The sequence below is a fragment of the Sinocyclocheilus anshuiensis genome, unplaced genomic scaffold (assembly GCF_001515605.1).
Source record: "Sinocyclocheilus anshuiensis isolate Anshui unplaced genomic scaffold, SAMN03320099.WGS_v1.1 scaffold1382, whole genome shotgun sequence".
NCBI classification, from domain to species: Eukaryota; Metazoa; Chordata; class Actinopteri; order Cypriniformes; family Cyprinidae; genus Sinocyclocheilus; species Sinocyclocheilus anshuiensis.
Genome location: NW_015554207.1, coordinates 416,318 through 434,798, shown reverse-complemented (window position 1 = coordinate 434,798; position 18,481 = coordinate 416,318). Strand labels below are relative to the sequence as shown.

Genomic DNA, 18,481 nt, shown 5'->3' with positions numbered 1-18,481 from the left:
TTTTTTTTTTTTATGCCCCCCCCCCCAAAATTATTTAGAAATATATTCAAGTCAGTGCATTTTTTATAGTAATAGATAAGTAATAAATCTGGACCAATAAATGAGTATCATGCCATTGCCCCAAATACAGTGGTAGTTGAAAGGTACTTGTGGGAAATAGTAGAGGCCGAGTATCCTAGCTGTGGCTATGGACAGATCAGAGCCTCCTGCCCCCACCAAAGCAGAGAGAGGGGGTCCATCCCCACAACGGTAGTTGGGCACAGCCTCGTCCTGGCCTGTCAGGAAGGTGAGCGTTCCCTCTACGGCTTTGGAAATGGTCAAGCAGGAGTCATAGATGACGTAAACCAGCTCAGTATCAGGTAAGATGTCATTTCCATTTTTGATCTCATTCAGGGCAAACAGCATGAGCCCAGCGGAAAGTACGGAAGTTAAAGCTGAGGGAGAATTCACATGTTAAAACTGAATGGGGTTTCCCAGACATAATTCACTAATAGTGCTAGACTGAATTACATTCTGTTTATTTCAATTTGTCCACTCGGGTTGCATGACTGAAATGTTTGTTTCTTAAAATGTAATACATTTGCTTTTATAAATCTTGTCAAATTGTATTTATGATCTTGTTGATGCTGCTCTTATTTCTCCTAGAATCTAAATCTATTTAACAGAGGATACCATAGCATGTAATACCAGCTGTCACCACTAGATGTCTCCATGCAGGTTGATAAGCACAATAAATTGTACTAGGTTATTTTCCATTGATGAGTTTATGGAACATAAAAGAGGTCTCTCGGGAGGACAAGCTGTAATTATTCCTTGGACAACAGTTTGATTGATTTTGCATGACCAGTGATTTTGTAATCGTTGCGATTACAAAGGAAAGACGCAATAAATGCAGTAAATTAAGCATAATTAAGCCTCTTTTCACTTTTAGAGATACACATTTCTCTAATAACGACAAGCAAGTATGTACTTAGTATGCACGTTTTGTTTGAGTGCACTATTGTGACAGTAGGCTACACATCATAAGATATCGTCAGAATAACTTTATTGCCCATCCAAAAAAATACCAGAGGTGTATTTGTAAAGGTAAGAAACTATACATAAAACCACCAAAACGCGTCCTTTGGAGCTCAATCCAGTTAAATCCATTTTTTAGAGTAGGAACATGTAAAAGACACGCTGATTTGATGTGCATGTATAAGATACAGATGTTTGGACTTTGGAGAGGTTTTGAAAAAGTAACTCAGATATTCTCTTGTAAATGAAAAAGTAATGCGTTACTTTACTAGTTACTTGAAATAAGTACTCTGATTACGTAACACGCGTTACTTGTAATGCGTTACCCCCAACACTGGGTACGACAGACACTATGAATTACCGACACCTGAGCTCCCATCAGCTCTCCTGGGACCTCTGAAGATTTCATAAGACAACTGATCAAATCTGCTTTCAATGTGAATTCACATCAGGGTCAGAAAATAACCAGGGCTCAAGGCAACATGTTACAAAGTGACAAAATGCCTTTAATTTTTTTTCTTCTATTTTTCATTATATTGAATTCTGTGCTTATTTAGTAATGTACCACTGCTTATGTAGAGTAGATGCAGTAAATATCTGATATATGTATTTACTCAGAGGCACATTATGATGAATCATGTAACTATTATTATACTATTATAATATTGTACAAAAAAATAAACCTCTATACACTAAAAACCAAAATCTAGCTGGACAGAATGTAGAAAGCTGTATAATTGAGCTGCGTTATTTACAGCTACTTTTGTACCGGGAACTGTTTTGATTGAGAATTTATTTCATTTAATTGATTCTCTTGAAGTACATTTTTTACAGTTTTTTTTACATACACTGCTGTTCTGAAATTCTGTTCTGTTATGAAGTAAATAATAAAATTTTATACACACACACGTCTGGTTTGCTATCCTTGTGGGGACTCTCCATAGGCGTAATGGTTTTTCTACTGTACAGACCATATATTCTATTGCCCTACACCAACCCTACACCTAAACCTACCCCTTACAGGAAACTTTGTGCATTTTTAGATTTTCAAACAACTTTATTCTGTGTGATTTATGAGCTTGTTTACCCATGGGGACCTCAATTTAGGTCCCCACCGTGACACGAGTCCCCATGAGTCTGTGTTTATTCAGGTTTAAGTCCTCACCAGAATAGAAAAACAGGTACACACACACACACACACACACACACACACACACACATATATATATATATATATATAATGTTTCATTATGTTTGTGAAGATTCTCAGTTATCCAGGTCATTGTAGAATATTCTAGTAGATTATGGTCAAACATATACAAAATATAAACAAATGGAGTATATTTTGTTTTTGTCTCACAACATTGCCAGAGAACTTAGTTTGTGGTCCATGGTGTATGTTTTTTTGTTTATTGCATTATTAATATTTCATCTCTCTCTCTAGACTTAGTTTGTCTCTAAATATCTCTCCAACAAGTGAAACAGTGAAAAAAAAACATATTTTTTCAGACACTGAAAACTATTCACAAACAGCTGGTAACACTCCAAAGAGAAAGGAAAACTTGAAATCGCATCATATGACCCCTTTAAAGATTAGTCTACTGACTGGGACAGTTACTGTAGAGACAGATGAAGGTGATGGGGTGAACAGCGCAGCACCACCACGGGGTTTGATTTAATTGTGATCGGCATGCTTTAGCTTGTTCGGTGACAGCACTGGTGCTTGAACCTCCCCTGCTGTTTAGCTCTATAATAGACTTGATACTATATCTTTACTTTCCTTTGGGATCTTGCTGTTTGTGGATGTGCTTGTCACTACATGCCCTTCAATCAGCACAGCGACACACACCTGAACCCTCTTCCCAAGTGAAAGGGAGAAACACACACAAGCACACTGAGTTCACAAACAAGAGCCTGTCACGTTACACAATATCTGCTCTTAACACTTCAATGAAACGTCACTGGTCATTATTTTAACTACTAACATGTTTTAACTGTCCATTTTAGCTGAACATATTGTGTTGACACAGAGGAGGACCTTTGATGTAAAAAAAAAAATATTTTTTTTTTGTTAGGTATTTTCAACGACCTGAAGAGACCTGAATTAACACATAATGATCAATTTGGCAAATGCTCACTTACCTCAGTGCATGTTAGGGCATCATAATTAATTTTCTAATAGAGCTGAGAAATTGGCAAAACAACAATACATTACACTTATTACATTACTTCCTTCTTTGAGATTGCACTAAAGGCATGAGTAGATTAATTAATATTTAAAGACATTTGTTGTATGAAATGCTAATATTAAAAGCCACAGATAAAAACTGATGCTGTGGGATTGTTTTTCAGCCAACTGTAATAAAAATGTGTGCAAAAACAGCTGCATAATGAATGTAAAATGTCTTTGGATTAAAACATATAATAGTATATTGTGGGCTGCAATAATAACTTATATTAATAATTAATATTACACTTTTTCCCCTTATGAAATATTTCAGATGGTTATGGAAGGATTTATCAGAATGTTACTGTTGTCTCTTACACAGCAGTGTCAATAAATCTCTTCACATGCACACATATACCAGCTGTGCACAAAATTTATATTTAATAGTATTAGATATTTTAGATTTTTTATGAACTACACCAGAAGTATGAACCAAATGCAAACTATATATGATCAATCAATCAAAGATCTTGTGATGAGAGAAATCTGAACACAGAGTTCTTTATTAAAGCTCAGTTTGCATTATACAAATATCAGTTTCAAACTGCATGCGGTGGCTTGGTCTCAGGCACAATACTATGGTAAAACAGCATTGTTCAGGTTTAGACAAAAAAAGAAGGGGGAGGGGAGAACCAACATAGAATTGCATAAATTAAACTGAATATCATGTAATATTGCAGTTTACCCACTAGGAATTTAAACTTGTTAGTTGTATTTCTATTAGACAAGTAAAATATACACACGGTAAAGGTGACACTGAGAAAAAGACATTAAGAACAAGATTTGCGATTAAGACAAGGAGGAAATTCATCTTGCATTGAGTTTTTTGCCATCGTGACAACAGAACGTTTTGAAATGAAATATTTAAAGACAATAAATACCGAGCATGTTATTCATATCACAATTCTCTACATCATAAATTAGACAAAAGGCTAGACACAGATCTCCATTTGAGCCCAATCAAAGCCCCCTCTCTCTAGACATAAGAACACGCTTCTGTTAGAGGAGTGGAATATTAATAATGAGGCCACACACACAGGAGGACTCAAATATTGACAGTAACTCCTGGTCCAAATTCAGTTAAGCCCAATTTAGCTCAAAAGGACTTGGCGTTCTTTGCGGGATGATGCCCCTCATCTGGTGTCCTGTCAATAACCTATTCTTCCTCCTCCTGTAAATCTCCTTTCATTTGCCTTTGAAAACCCTATTGCTCTACCTAGCACACACGCACAAAAAAAAAAAGGCCTTTATTGGTGAAAATAAGTACACTGTTGATCTTACATGTTTATAAGACCAGCCTAGGCAAACTCAACCACGGTGATGTAAAATGCAGACATCAGTAATAACACATTTTCTCACTTATCACTATTCAAATCTCAAAAATCCTTTGCCTGAAAAGACAGAAGAAAATAATGCAGCATAAAATAAAGTCACATCCCTGAAAAACAAAGTAACTGGAAAAAAACAACAAAAAAAAAAAGTTAAAACAGGCACAAATTTCAGGAGGCCTCCAGATTTAGGAGTCTCCTTCACAGCAAAACCTCTGTGATAAACCAACCCGTCCACAGCATAAGAGCGTCATTCAGCAAACTGTCTGATCTCATCTGTATTTGGCAAATAAACATCGATTGGTCATGTTTAAGGAGCTACTACTGCTAGTCTTTACCTGCCACTTCCATAGAAGGGTTCAGGTAAGAAATCCAAACCAAAATCAACACTGCACAAACTGAGTTAATGAAAACACGTTTATCTTAAAGGCAGAAAAGCAGCAACACTTGGAACTTAACCCTTAAATGAGTGGATTTGCTTAAAAAACGGCTTTCTTCGTGTCATGCTGCACATGGACAGTCAACTGCCCTAAAATGATCTTAGATCTTCAGTGGCTACGACAGAAAGCATGGAGGAGTGACCTGTCACAATGCATTAAACACAGAGAGCTGATTAAAAAAAAAAAAACTAATCAATGTATCATCATTATTATCATCAGTGATGAGGATAATAACAACAACAATTATAATACCAATATTACAACCGACCCCAGATAATGAGGCGGAACTGAAGTGGCGTTGTCAGTTTAACGCCAATCACAGCACAACCTGCCATTGTAGGGAATGTTCCGGTCTCAGTGGGACAATAACAGGGCGGCGTGACTAAAGGGGGTGGCGGGAGTGGAGAAAAAGGATTTGGGGGGGAATGTAGCAGTACTGGGAAAAGGGGAGGTAGAAGAGGAGTCGACAAGGATAAATCAGAAGGTACAATAGTCCACTGTTCTACTCCCACTCGGTGGTTCCCGGTGGCTTGGACGTCAGGTCATACATCACTCTGGAGATGCCTGGGATTTTCTTGATCTCGTTGACCATCTTGAGAACCACCTGTGGCCAGAGGAGCACGAGTTAGTGTGTTTGGAAATGATGTAGGGTTTATGTGTGGGCAGAGGATCTGCTCTCTCACCTCTTCAGGGATTTGGTTGTCTGGAGTAGCGGCGATGCCGGTCATGAAGTCACTGGTGATGAAGGTTCTGATGACGACGGACCGTCTGCAGGACGGCTGCTTCTGCAGTGGGTCACGATCAAAGTGCAGTGGGGTGAGGATGACTGGCATCTGGCTGATCTTATTTGAGTAGCCTGGATATCAAGCAAAAATTGATACAAATATATTTTAATATATGATATTGACAACTTATCCATTTATTTTTATGTCAATAGTCCTTGTTAATAAAGATAACGGGGTGTCACAATATAACAGTATTGAAGATATTTATACTGTAAATATTTGTAAAAAATTAAATACTGATATAATGTTAAAGTGCACCCAATATGCCATTCTAAGGTTCCTAATATTGTTTTGGGAGACTCCTACAAAAGTTTTACATTCATGCAAGGTCAAAATAGGCATTTAATATCACCTCATTTTCCAACGATTCTCAAATGAATCGTTCAAAGCATTTCTAAGATTCAGTCTCTCTAAACCCTTCCTTTCCGTGAGCCTACTCTGCTCTGATTGGTCAGATGGCCCAGTCTGTTGTGATTGGTGACAATATAGTACTGTCACGCACACCCAAAAAAAATTTTATGTGGGAGGTTTTTGAATTCAGTATAAAAGAAGAATATTAAGCAGAATAAATAAGATTATATTTTATATATTTTTTGAAGAATATGGGTAACCAAACAGTTGCTGGTCCCCACTGATCTCCAAAGATTGAAAAAAAATAAATAAATACCCATATTCCTTAAAATATTTTCTTTGGTTTTCAGCAGGGGAAAAAAAAAAAAAAAAAAAAAACATACAGGTTTTGAACAACTTGAGAGTGAGTAAATGACAGAATTTTTGGGTAACTATCCCTTTAATGACCTTTCACACCAAGGGTGATAACTATAGCAATAACAACTATGAAGTTTTAATAATCCTTCAAATTCTTTGAGAATAGACGAGTCCACACCACAACTGTAATAACACAGAAAAACAATATTGTTGGAATCACTTTCTGAAAGTTTATTTTTCCCAGCTGAAAAAGGATAAAAACATTGACAGCTGATTAGAATCCATGCAACTTTAAAGAGCTCGAGCATTCAATACCTTTTAGAATAAACAGACTGTTATCATCCATTGGTTTAGACACTAATATTGTTGTCATTCTTGGTGTGAATGGCCTTCTAACACCCCAGTCTGCAGGAAGTGCCGATTAGCAGTAGCTTATTGTATTCTTTTGTACAATTATGGTTATAAAATCTCTCTGCCTAATTACACTCACATTTTAAGTGAGATTAATTTGCCAAAAAAGAAAACAGAAAATCAAGGTAATGATGAATTTGATAGATAGCATTATTTATTTATTTGTAGATAGGCCTAATCTATATGTACTGTAGGTTCTGTTAGACCAGTGATTCTCAACCGGTGGGCCGCGGCGCTCTAGTGGGCCTTCGAGCGCCATCTGGTGGGCCGTGTAGGCAGTGGTAGACTACCCCCAAATTAAGTTATATTTATTTTTTTAAATTGACAAATCTTATTTTCTAATTATCGAATTGTTCTTATGAATTTATATCATCAAAAACACTCAAGTCAAGTCAAGATGCATTATCTAAAAGCTAATTTGTTTAAATATCGCAACACCAATCACGTCACAACGTCAGATTGAACGTTTGTTCAATCAGATGCAGTAACTATGTTACTGTAATATGGATCGTTTTCTGAAAAAGCTTCGAAGTGTGTGGTAAGAAAGGTTTTACAAAGGCAGGTACTGAGACTAAGCTGAAGGCGCAGTGTGTTGAATGTGGAGAAATTGTCAAATGAGGCGCTAAAACCATCAAAGCTGCAGACATTTGAACTCAAAACACCTGTGTAAACTGTGTTGGGAAGTCAAAAGAATATTTTCTAAGGAAAAAATATGGGCTTCAGGCTCAACAAAAAGTCATAACATCGTTATCAACTCAATCAAAAGTCACCTTGAAAGCTAGCTATATGGTTGCCGCTCATGTTGCTCGTAGTAAGAAAGCCTTTACTATCGCTAAGGAACTTATTTTGCCAAGTGCTGTGGATAGGTGTCGAGAGTTACTGGGTGACGCAGCTGCAACCAAAATTCAGTCAATACCACTTTCCAATGACACCATGGCTAGACGAATTGTTGACATGAGCGATGACACTGAATGCCAACTCGTGGAACGAATAAAGGCAAGCCCTTATTTTGCCATACAGCTGGACGAGTCGACGGACATAAGCAACGTCATGCTACTGTTAGTTTTTGTCCGATACTGCACGGACAGTAATCTTTGTGAAGATCTGCTATTTTGCAAAGAACTTCCAACGAGAACAGTGGCAGATAATGTCATGCACTGCCTTGATGAGTACTTCACTGAAAAAGGTCTCGATTGGAAATACTGCTCAGGAATTTGCACAGACAACGCAGCTGCTATGACGGGAAAACATCACGGTGCTGTTAAACAAATCCAAGAGCGAGCGCCAGAAGCAAATTGGACGCACTGTTTCTTGCACAGGGAAAGTCTTGCAACAAAGCAGACGTCACCAGAACTGCATGAGGTCATGAACAGTGCTGTGAAAACTGTTAACTATATTAAGAAAAATGCACTCAACTCAAGGTGTTTTGCAGCTGCGAGTTAACGACTTGATGCTGATCATTTGCAGCTCTTGTACCACTGTAAAATACGGTGGCTTTCAAGAGGATGTGCGCTTAATCGTCTTTTTGAACTGAGAAAAGAAGTGCACACATTTCTGGAAGAGCAACGCTCCCCTCTTGCAGAGCATTACAAAGAGTCAAGGAGGGACGCTTTGACATGTTTCCACATCTGAGTGAAACTTTGGAAGCCTCTTCTCATGTGAACATATCAAGTGTCATAACCCGGCACTTGTCTCAGTTGTCTCAAAAGTTTGCTGAATACTTCCCAGAGGACCCTCGACATGGAAACCTTTGGATTTTGGACCCATTCTCTGTTGATCCTGCTTCAGAAGGCATGGCTCTGTCCACTGTGTTGGAAAATTAACTAATGGAACTATCAGCTGACAGTAGCCTAAAACGTCAACTCACACAAGTTGACCTTGCTTTCTTTTTGGTTACTGGCTGCAAGTGAATATCCCTCTCTGTCAAAGCGGCAATCAAATTTCTATTGCCTTTCACCACCACATACTTATGTGAGTCAGGGTTCTCCACTGTGACTATCACAAAATCAAAAGCAAGGAGCAAGCTGAAAGCTACTTTGGATGCTACTCTCCATGTCAGTCTCTCACCCATTTAACCAAGACTTGATCTTATTATCTCCAAGAAGCAAGCCCAAGTGTCTCACTGAGGGTATGCAGAATATGCATCTTGTAGCAAGGTTTGTCTCAGCATATATGGTTTTTCTCATGTTAACTACTCCAAAACCCGTTCATGTAAATATGTTAATGTGTTGGGATTTATTAATGGTCCTAGAGTGGTTGTTGACGTGACACACCTGTTAGACTTCCTCATTTTTGGATGTGTGGGAAGGGGTATAAGTAACGTGATCAGTTTTTCTCCAGTTGAATTGTAAAAAAATAATATAATACATGTAACATTTACGTAATGCTTCAAGTTTGTTTAATATGTAAGATTGTTTTAAACAGTCATGTTCATATCGCTAATTGTATTTGATAAATTACACTTACAGTATGTAAATTGGGGTGAATGAACTTTGTTGAACATTTCTGCTAATGAATAGAGAGAATGTTCCCCTCTTGTGTGTCTGACCTGTTGTTACAGGTATGTTAGCCTGGATGTGGGGATGTATTATTAATTAATTTGTTAAAAGAGTGTTCCCCTTGTGTCTGACCCAGTCATTGGTCTGACCTGCCCTGTTATTGTTACAGGAATAAATGGTTACGGAGTAAACCTGCCAAGTCTTTTTTATACAAGGAGAGTTTTCATCTATATAGCTGATTTGACCTAGTCTGCTACAGTGGCATAACAGATTAACAGCAGATTATATCATTGTACTTTTTGAATTTTCTGTTATTCTGTGTTCATACTATCATATTTGGAAAGGTGGTCCTCGGAATGTTTTGAAACAGTCATTGGTGGGCCATGAGTTGCAAAAGGTTGAGAACCCCTGCTCTAGGGGGACTTCATACATCTATCCTCTAAGGGGGGGATACTCATTGGATCTCTCACCAGATTTGCTACTCGAGCTTGTAGCAAATGCCCCCGCAGTCAGAATAGAGCGTTTAAGGCATCACTAAAGATGCATATGTAAAGTGAAGGTGAAAACCGGGGCTTGGACCAACTCAGAGTAAGGGTACGATGCTGGCAGCGCGTGACCCTCACTATATATGAATTTTAGAAAGTGAACAGAATGCTCAGCGTGTGCACTTACCATAAACATGGATTTTAGAAAGCACTCAGTACCATTGTGGAGGCCATAAAGAGGCCTAGCGAACTGGTATGACTGCCTCAATGAGCTTCTTTGCACCTAGAGAGCTCTACTCCTGGATTAAGAGGAGGACTCACATACTCGAACATTGTGCATAGCAACTCCTGAGAGCAACATGCTCAAGGTTACTCGTCAAGCCACGGAGGGTCACTTTTGCTCACAGTCCACCAGGGGGCCAAAAGGAAGGCCTAGCAACCTGGTATGACTGCTTCACAGGCTCAAGGAAGTTAAGTATTCAACTCTCAGAGTGAGAGGAGAATTCACATGCTTGGAGAGCCGAATGATGGGCCTCCGGGAGTGGCATAATCATAGGAGACCCTCCATTAGAGGGGAGCACTGCCAACTCAACCACAAGGGCAGTCACATGACGGGAGCTCCGAGGAGCAGCATGCTCATAAGTGACCCTGTAATAAGGGGAGCAATGCCAGGCATAAACACAGAGGCGGCCGTCAGGGAGGCTAAAGGAAAAGGCCCAATCAACCTGGCACGGTTGCCTCGTGGAACTCAAAGGAGCAGAGGGAACTCAGACACTCACCTTGGGAGCAGCATTCTCATAGGTGACCCTCTAGAGCAGGGATGGGCAACTTTGGTCCTGGAGGGCCACTGTCCTGCAGAGTTTAGCTCCAACCCTAATCAAACACACCTGCCTGTAGCTTTCTAGTGATCTTGAAGACATTAATTAGCTTGTTCAGGTGTGTTTGATTAGGGTTGGAGCTAAACTCTGTAGGACAGTGGCCCTCCAGGACCAAAGTTGCCCATCCTTGCTCTGAGGGGAGAACTGCTATGCTCAACCATGTATGCTGCCTCACGTAGCTCTAGGAAGCGGATGACTCAACTCTCAGAAATGAGAGGGTAACTCAGACACTCTCTTTGGGAGCAGCGTGCTCATAGGCTACCCTCCAGATTGAGGAGGGCACTGCCTAGTTCAATCAGAGGAGCAACCTAACAGGGAGGCAAAAAGATGGCCTAAGAACCTGATATGACTGTGCACAGAGCTCCGGGAGCAGAGTCCTTGGATCTAGGATCGAGAGAAGAACTCACATGCTCCGTCCGGGACTGGCAGGCTCATAGGTGACCCCCGGAGTGAGGGGAGCACCGCTAAACTCAACCATAAGAGCAGCCCACCAAGGAGGGAAAAGATGGCACAACCTGGTATGACTGCGCACAGGGCCCCGAAGCAGAGTCCCTGACTCCCAGATCGAAATGAAAATTCTTGGCCGAAACCGAACAAAATGAAACACTGGGCCGAAGGCCGAATACGGTTTTTCAAGTTTTTTCCCCATGTATTTTGACTTTTTTTTTTCAACATTGCATAAATTAAATAGCCAAAATGTGCTTTTTACTGTTTTGTCTTGTTTAAAAAAACTTATTTTAAAACATTAGAAAATATTACAGATCCCAATTTGAACACTATGTATGTTATAATAAATGTATTAACAGAGCTGTTGTAATTATTATTGTTATTTATTTATTTTACAGAACAACAGTAAAATTACAATACTAACATTTATGAATGTTTGAGTTCTTGCTTTTTGTCAACTTTTATTTTGGCGGAAACGCACATGAAGACCTCAATGCTTCTTTTTGTTGACATCAGATTTATAAACGAGTCTCATTACGAATACGTCGCACGTACGTTCTGCAGTTTATTTACTAATTGTTTAAGGCCATTTTGCGATTTCAATCATCATACAGTAACCAGCAACAATCACCCCTTCCTCTTCTCATCGAAGACATGCGATGCAGTACTAAACAGTCTCTCGCTGTCGGTGCTTGTAATGATTTTTGCGTCTTTCTCGGACAGTTTAAATGCTTCCACACTGCTGACATGTTTGTTGCATTATAAAGAGTGCGCACCTCTCACTTTAGGCTAGTTGCTATTTGATAGCGTCACGTCATTGTTCGGTACAATTTATTCGGTCTTTTCACTTATTCGGCTGAACACCGAACGAGTTTTTTTTTTTGCTATTTTCGGCCGAATAATTCCGGTTGACGAACATTCGGTGCATCCCTAATCGCTAATTGTATTTTATAAATTACACTTACAGTATGTAAATTGGGGTGAATGAAATTTGTTGAACATTTCTGCTAATGAATAGAGAGAATGTTCCCCTCTCGTGTGTCTGACCTGTTGTTACAGGCATGTTAGCCTGGATGTGGGGATGTATTATTAATTAATTTGTTAAAAGAGTGTTCTTAATTTGTTAAAAGAGACCTGCCCTGTTATTGTTACAGAAATAAATGGTTAATGAGTAAACCTGCCAAGTCTTTTTTATACAAGGAGTTTTCATCTATATAGCTGACTTGACCTAGTCTGCTACAGTGGCATAACAGATTAACAGCAGAGTATATAATTGTACTTTTTGAATTTTCTGTTATTCTGTGTTCATACAATCATATTTGGAATGGTGGTCCTCGGAATGTTTTTAAACAGTCATTGGTGGGCCATGAGTTGCAAAAGGTTGAGAACCCCTGTGTTAGACAAAACATTCAAACAGTTAAAACTGTATAAACAACAGAAATTAAAGTCTTACAACAGTAACATTTGCTAACATTTGACTAATGTTGTCCAACCAAGCAGATTTTCCCCTCAGAGACGTATGTGTGGTGAAAGTGTTTACACAGCTCTCGCAGTAGCCATAGCTGTGGTGGTAGTGTTTACACACATAAAGGTTAAGACAATAATGAAGCAGACAGTGGAGGCAGCCAGCTCTTACCGGACTCTCTTAAAATGGAGTGTGCTACAAAGTCTGCCTGTCTTAGCGTGCTGAGTACACCAGTGGTCAGGAAGGTGGGCGTGATGTCAGTGGGCGGCTCCTTTACGTGTGATCCGAAAACGTAAACAACTCTGAAAAGGAGCAGATGAGCAAGGAATGAAAAAAGGAAAAACCTTTATTTACATTAGAGACCAAAAAAGACACATATTAAAGGACTACCTGACACTATGACAATTGTTGTACACTACTGTTCAAAAGAACAGTAGTTTTTTTTTTTACCAAAAATATATTTTAAAGGAGACATCGGATGCCCATTTTCCACAAGTTAGTATGACTCTTTAGGGTCTTCACGAACTGTCTGCAACATACTTTGGTTAAAATTCCACAGTGGTCATGTAAAACAACACCCTTTTTTCCTTGTCAAAAACAGCTCTATACACAGCGACCCGTTTCAGTGCATGTCTCTTTAAATGCTAATGAGCTCTGCTCACCCCTTCCCTCTCTTTCGTGGAAGAGGAAAGGCGATTTGCAAATAATCATAAGAAATATAAAGTGTGAGACTTACTTCTTCTGGAGCTGCAGCTGGATCATGAACAGTTGGTACTGATCCATCCTTGAGTTTTAATTTTTTAGTAAAACTTGCCTTTCAAATGTCCCTCGTTCCGAAAGCAGTCTGGAGTAAAGTGATTTGCGCAGTCATAAATTAATTCCCTTCAAAAATCCACTGCGTATTCAGAGTAAATGATGACTGCTATACGTTTATTCTTACATACAACAAAAAAACACCTCAATCGATTAGGAGACATTCTTGTCTACACCTGCTGCGGCATCGAAACAATGGCGGACTGCTTACAGCTCACTCAGAGCGGGTCTATGCTAAAACGGCAGTGTCCGTCAAAAGTCGTGGGAGGGGCCTGTGCAAAGTGACAGCGCCACTTTGCCCAGATTCTGTGAACGGCTTGTTCTGAGAAAGTGCTTATGATTTGTGGGGATTTAAAAAAAGCACTGGGTGGATTTTTATCATTATAGGGTGGTTGTGTGTACACACTGCCAAGAATCATTTAAGTTCAAACACCATTTTAAAAGTGAATTTTGCATCCAATGTCCCCTTTAAAACATAATTCATTCCTGTGATGGCAAAGCTGAATTTTCAGCAGCCATTACTCCCGTCTTCAGTGCCACATGATCCTTCAGAACTCATTCAAATATGCTGATTTGGAGCTCAAGAAACATTTTCTATTATAATAAAACGGTTGTGCTGTTTAATATTTTTGTGGAAACCATGATACCATGATGATTCAAAAGAACAGCATATATTTGAAATGGAAATCTTTTGTAACATCATAAATGTTGTAACTATCAGTTTCAATAATGGATCCTTGCAAACTAAAAGTATTAATTTCTTTAACAACAACAAAAGTGCTAAAAATCTTACTACATATGATTTTCCAACCCTGCATTTTCTATTTTCTGTAGCCATACAATAGCTTTGTGTGATGTGTGAGAAATAGGATGATTTTAGCAAATGGCTGCAATATAACAAAGAGTGAAAAATTGTATACATTATTAATACATTATTTTGAAAAGTGATTATCTGGAGTGGAAAACAAAATCATTTAATTTCACCTCAGGCCTTGCATGCATGCGTTTCCTTCGTGACACTCGCTGCCGGCTCAGAGAAATGTCCGCTTGGAAGACAAGCAAGGTGCAGGAGCGCATTTACCCATTTAAAAGCAGAAACATTATTAATGAAAGGGAACTGACTCTCTTCAAAAATCAAAGTTTTGTTGATATTTTTCATGTTATCTCCGTGTAATGCCTAATAAAACAGTGTTTATAAGTGCAGCGCTGCTTCGTTTCCACCCACTGTCAGAGAGTGAATGTGCATTTTCATTCATCCTGCTGGTTTTGTTGCCGTCAATGTAAATTTCAACCGTTTGGTGGAAAATAAGATAAATTCGGATAATACAGATATCTAGGATTATTTGACTGTTAGATCAGGGGTGCCCAAACTCGGTCCTGGAGGGCCGGTGTCCTGAAGAGTTTAGCTCCAACCCCAATTAAACACACCTGAAGCAGCTAATCAAGCTCTTACTAGGCATACTAGAAACTTAAAGGCAGGTGTGTTGAGGCAAGTTGGAGCTAAACTCTGCAGGACACCGGCCCTCCAGGACCGAGTTTGGGCACCCCTGTGTTAGATTCATAGTTTATGTATTTCAAATGGATTCCACATACAGACACTGTTTTTGACTGTGTTCTGAGGGTTTCTTTTAGACTAGTCGGTTACAACATTTCTGTTTAAACAGCAGTGAAATTAGTCATAGCACAAATCCCCAGTAAGTCCTCTTTGCCACAGCTCTCAAATCTCATTTGCAATGGCATTTAGCATCAATCAATGACATCGAACCTGATGTGACACGTTTAATTAAAAATTATTTGTTTAGACAAGCACAAGAGGTTTGAGAGGGTCTGTCTAACGGGGACGATTATCAGTGAATAATCCTATAGTTCCTCACATGGTTGGTGGGAAAAGGGCTGGAGCAAAAAGTCAACCTGATGACGTTACCTGTTGATGGAGTGACAGATCCGAGGGATGAGTCTGGCCAGGAACATCAGTGAATCCCAGTGAGGGGCCTCTTTACTGCTCACCCCACAAACATAACTGTATGACCGGGAGTCACCCTGTACAGACAAATCATATGGAATCAGAGTTAGAACATATTCAACCCTCCAACTGTATCTAAAAAGATTAATTTTAAAAATTTGAGCAGAATGATTACATTCTTACTTTGGAGAAGACACCAACTGTTAAACTATCAACCATTAACAACAACAGATCTTAACCATATGCAAAAATACAGTGCACGGTATTTCAAACTTTGTCACCCTGCGTATCAGCATGTCCCAGCTCAGAGTCTAGAGACCGTGGTAATTTTAGCACAGTGTGGTATAGCAGCAAGCCGTCTGTTAGAGGAACACCCAGCCATGCATCATCAACCAATGTGGTGAGACGCTGAGTGCCTCTGTCTGGACGTGTTCTATCTAATGGCTTCATCTCACAGAAGTAAACCAGCCTCTCTGGCACTATGACTGAAAACCAAACATCAAGACCTGCACACAGCAGCAGAGGAACGATCACTCTATATACAGACTGTACTGCACTGCCAGTACTGCTCTATGACATTTTCATTTTCCAAATAACATAAAATGAAAAAGCAATAGAGAGGGAATAAGCAACACTGTGTGTGTTTCAATGGAACTGCAGGTTCGAAGGGATAACCACAAAAATTTAGACACAGGAAAATGTCATCAGACAATGATTGGTGCTACACAGCCAGACAGGTTGTTCTGTGTTCCAGACGGAAGAGTTTGTCACTTTGGAGACAGTATAACTTGCACCTCAAACAAATGAATAGTCACAGTAACCACTGTTATTTTAGTATTATTTATATACTTTTATAGTATATATTAACATTTTAAAGCTTGTTCTCAAGACACTAGGGATGCTAAATTGCAAAGGGATTTTGCAGGGGCCGAGGCCATGTTGGGATGCTTTAGAGAAGAGGAAGAGTTGTTGTAGTAGAGTGTTCTTGCCATACTATCGAAACGCTGCTATTTTCACCCCGATTGCAAGTCCTCTTTGTTGGTTAAAATTAAAAATGGTTAATTTATTTTTAACCCTGCTCCTGAAAATTATAATACCAATATAGCTCTCTGTGCTGCACATTTTACGATGGACAGCATCTTCAATCTACGCAAGTTCAATGCCGGTACATTAGATTTTGTTAATTAGCATACACTTATTTTTTCAAAGTAAATAATTACTTTACAAAAATGCTACAACGCAATCATGTATTGTGTTGTACTAAAGCTTTAATCAGGATAAAGGATAAAGGATAAAGTGCATTGTCCAAACACCTAAAAACTTTTTACATATGGAGAACAAGTCATTCTGAGGAAACATGCTTAGTTTCATGAATTTCTGATACTCTGGGGCCAAACAGCAAATTAAAAACTATCAGGCATTTCAGCTGACAGATGAAGAGTGTAATACTAAGGTTGTCCACTAGGATAAGATAGGGTTGGAATAGGATAAGAAATCTTTTAAGCCAAATCTTTCTCCTGTCTGTTTCCATCCCTTAGAATGACAAATAAATGCACAGAATCATTTGAAATGTACTGTATTGTCAATATAGTTTTATATAATTATTTTATAGCCTAAATGCTTACAGATTAGTGTTGGGCGATATGCTCCACAGTCATATCGTTCTATCGTCAACCTGTGAGATCGCTGATACATTATATTATCATGCTAATTCATTTCATTATTTACTTACCTTATCATAAAAATAATTAATTGAATTATTTACTCACTTTATCATAGTAAATCATTTAATTATTTACTTAGATTCATAGCCGGAGAGTGAACCATCTCCAGGGTAAGGCTAAAAGCAGCCTAATGTTAGTGTAATCTATTAACTACACGTTATCTTTTTAGCCAAGTAGCATCTGGATGTCATATCATAAAATATTATTTTTACTGAATTTGTATTTAACATGATAACAATTTAATAGAAACATTGTAAGTTACTAATTAAAATGCTTACATTTCCTCAGTTATTCAAACAGCAGCTACAGAAAACGAGCAAAGAACATTTACATTATCAAAGAACATCATCACTGACTTCAGTCTAGCGCGAGTTTATGCACTTAAAAAAAAAAACACTCCCGTTATAATTAGTGAAGCTTTCTACACTATGATGAATAAATCTCTTATGCTTACATCGCACGTACATCTGCACTTTGTTGTTTATGATGAGAGAATTTGTGAGAGAGCAGAATGCAGCCAGGGAGTGCGCGCACTGAATGACAAAACTCCGGTGTTTCAGCAATTACTCATCTTAACGCCTCTGATTGGCCATTGCATTCATAAACTCAACAATCGTGTGTGATTGCTTATAATGCACAACGCTGTAAAACGCAGAAAATGAAATATGATGGAACAAATAAGCCCTAATATTAATTAGATAATAATACTAGCCTGATTCGTCTTGCTATCATCAAAGGCATCAGCCACAGGCAATATCTCAGACTACTGTCAATACATGATACTATTGTCTATCAGCACAACCCTATTATAGTTCATTAAAATCATTTAAAAATGTAGCTCCACCCACGGCACACTTCCAGGAGCTCGACTGTTTTCGGAGAGAAGCATAAAGCAGTATCTCTCTTTTATAAATCTGATAAAACTAAAGACTCTTCTGAGATATGAAGGATGCAATACTACTCTATAGGTACTCAAGATTAACATGAGTTTAGCAGAAACCGTGTGTGTTATCTCCTCTTTAATAGTTTTAGTTTAAAGGGGTCATATGATACGATTTCAATTTTTCCTTTCTCTTTGGAGTGTTACAAGCTCTTGGTGCATAAAGAAGATCTGAAAAGTTGCAAAGACTAAAGTCTCAAATCCAAAGAGATATTATTTATAAAAGTTAAGAGTCAGCCACGCCTACCTAAAACGGCTCGTTCTAACACGCCCCCACATATCTACGTCGCTATGTGGGAAGATTTGCATAACGCCGCCCAAATGTTCACGCAAAGAAAGGCGGCGTAACTTT

The 18,481-nt window shown here is 38.7% G+C and overlaps 1 protein-coding gene and 1 pseudogene across 1 annotated transcript in view; both read right to left on the bottom strand.

Moving 5' to 3' along the window:
- LOC107671065 (vomeronasal type-2 receptor 1-like) overlaps window positions 1-1,149 on the bottom strand; it is an 11,621-nt pseudogene extending 10,472 nt beyond the window's left edge.
- A 2,568-nt stretch (window positions 1,150-3,717) lies between these two features.
- LOC107671073 (GMP synthase [glutamine-hydrolyzing]) overlaps window positions 3,718-18,481 on the bottom strand; it is a 32,060-nt gene continuing 17,296 nt past the window's right edge. Inside the window, exons 13-16 of the mRNA XM_016463919.1 lie at window positions 15,427-15,542; window positions 12,861-12,991; window positions 5,696-5,868; window positions 3,718-5,616 (exon numbers count right to left, since the gene is read on the bottom strand). Of these exons, the coding sequence (XP_016319405.1) occupies window positions 5,515-5,616; window positions 5,696-5,868; window positions 12,861-12,991; window positions 15,427-15,542 (522 nt within the window). The 3' untranslated portion in view covers window positions 3,718-5,514. The remainder of the gene's footprint in view (window positions 5,617-5,695; window positions 5,869-12,860; window positions 12,992-15,426; window positions 15,543-18,481) is intronic.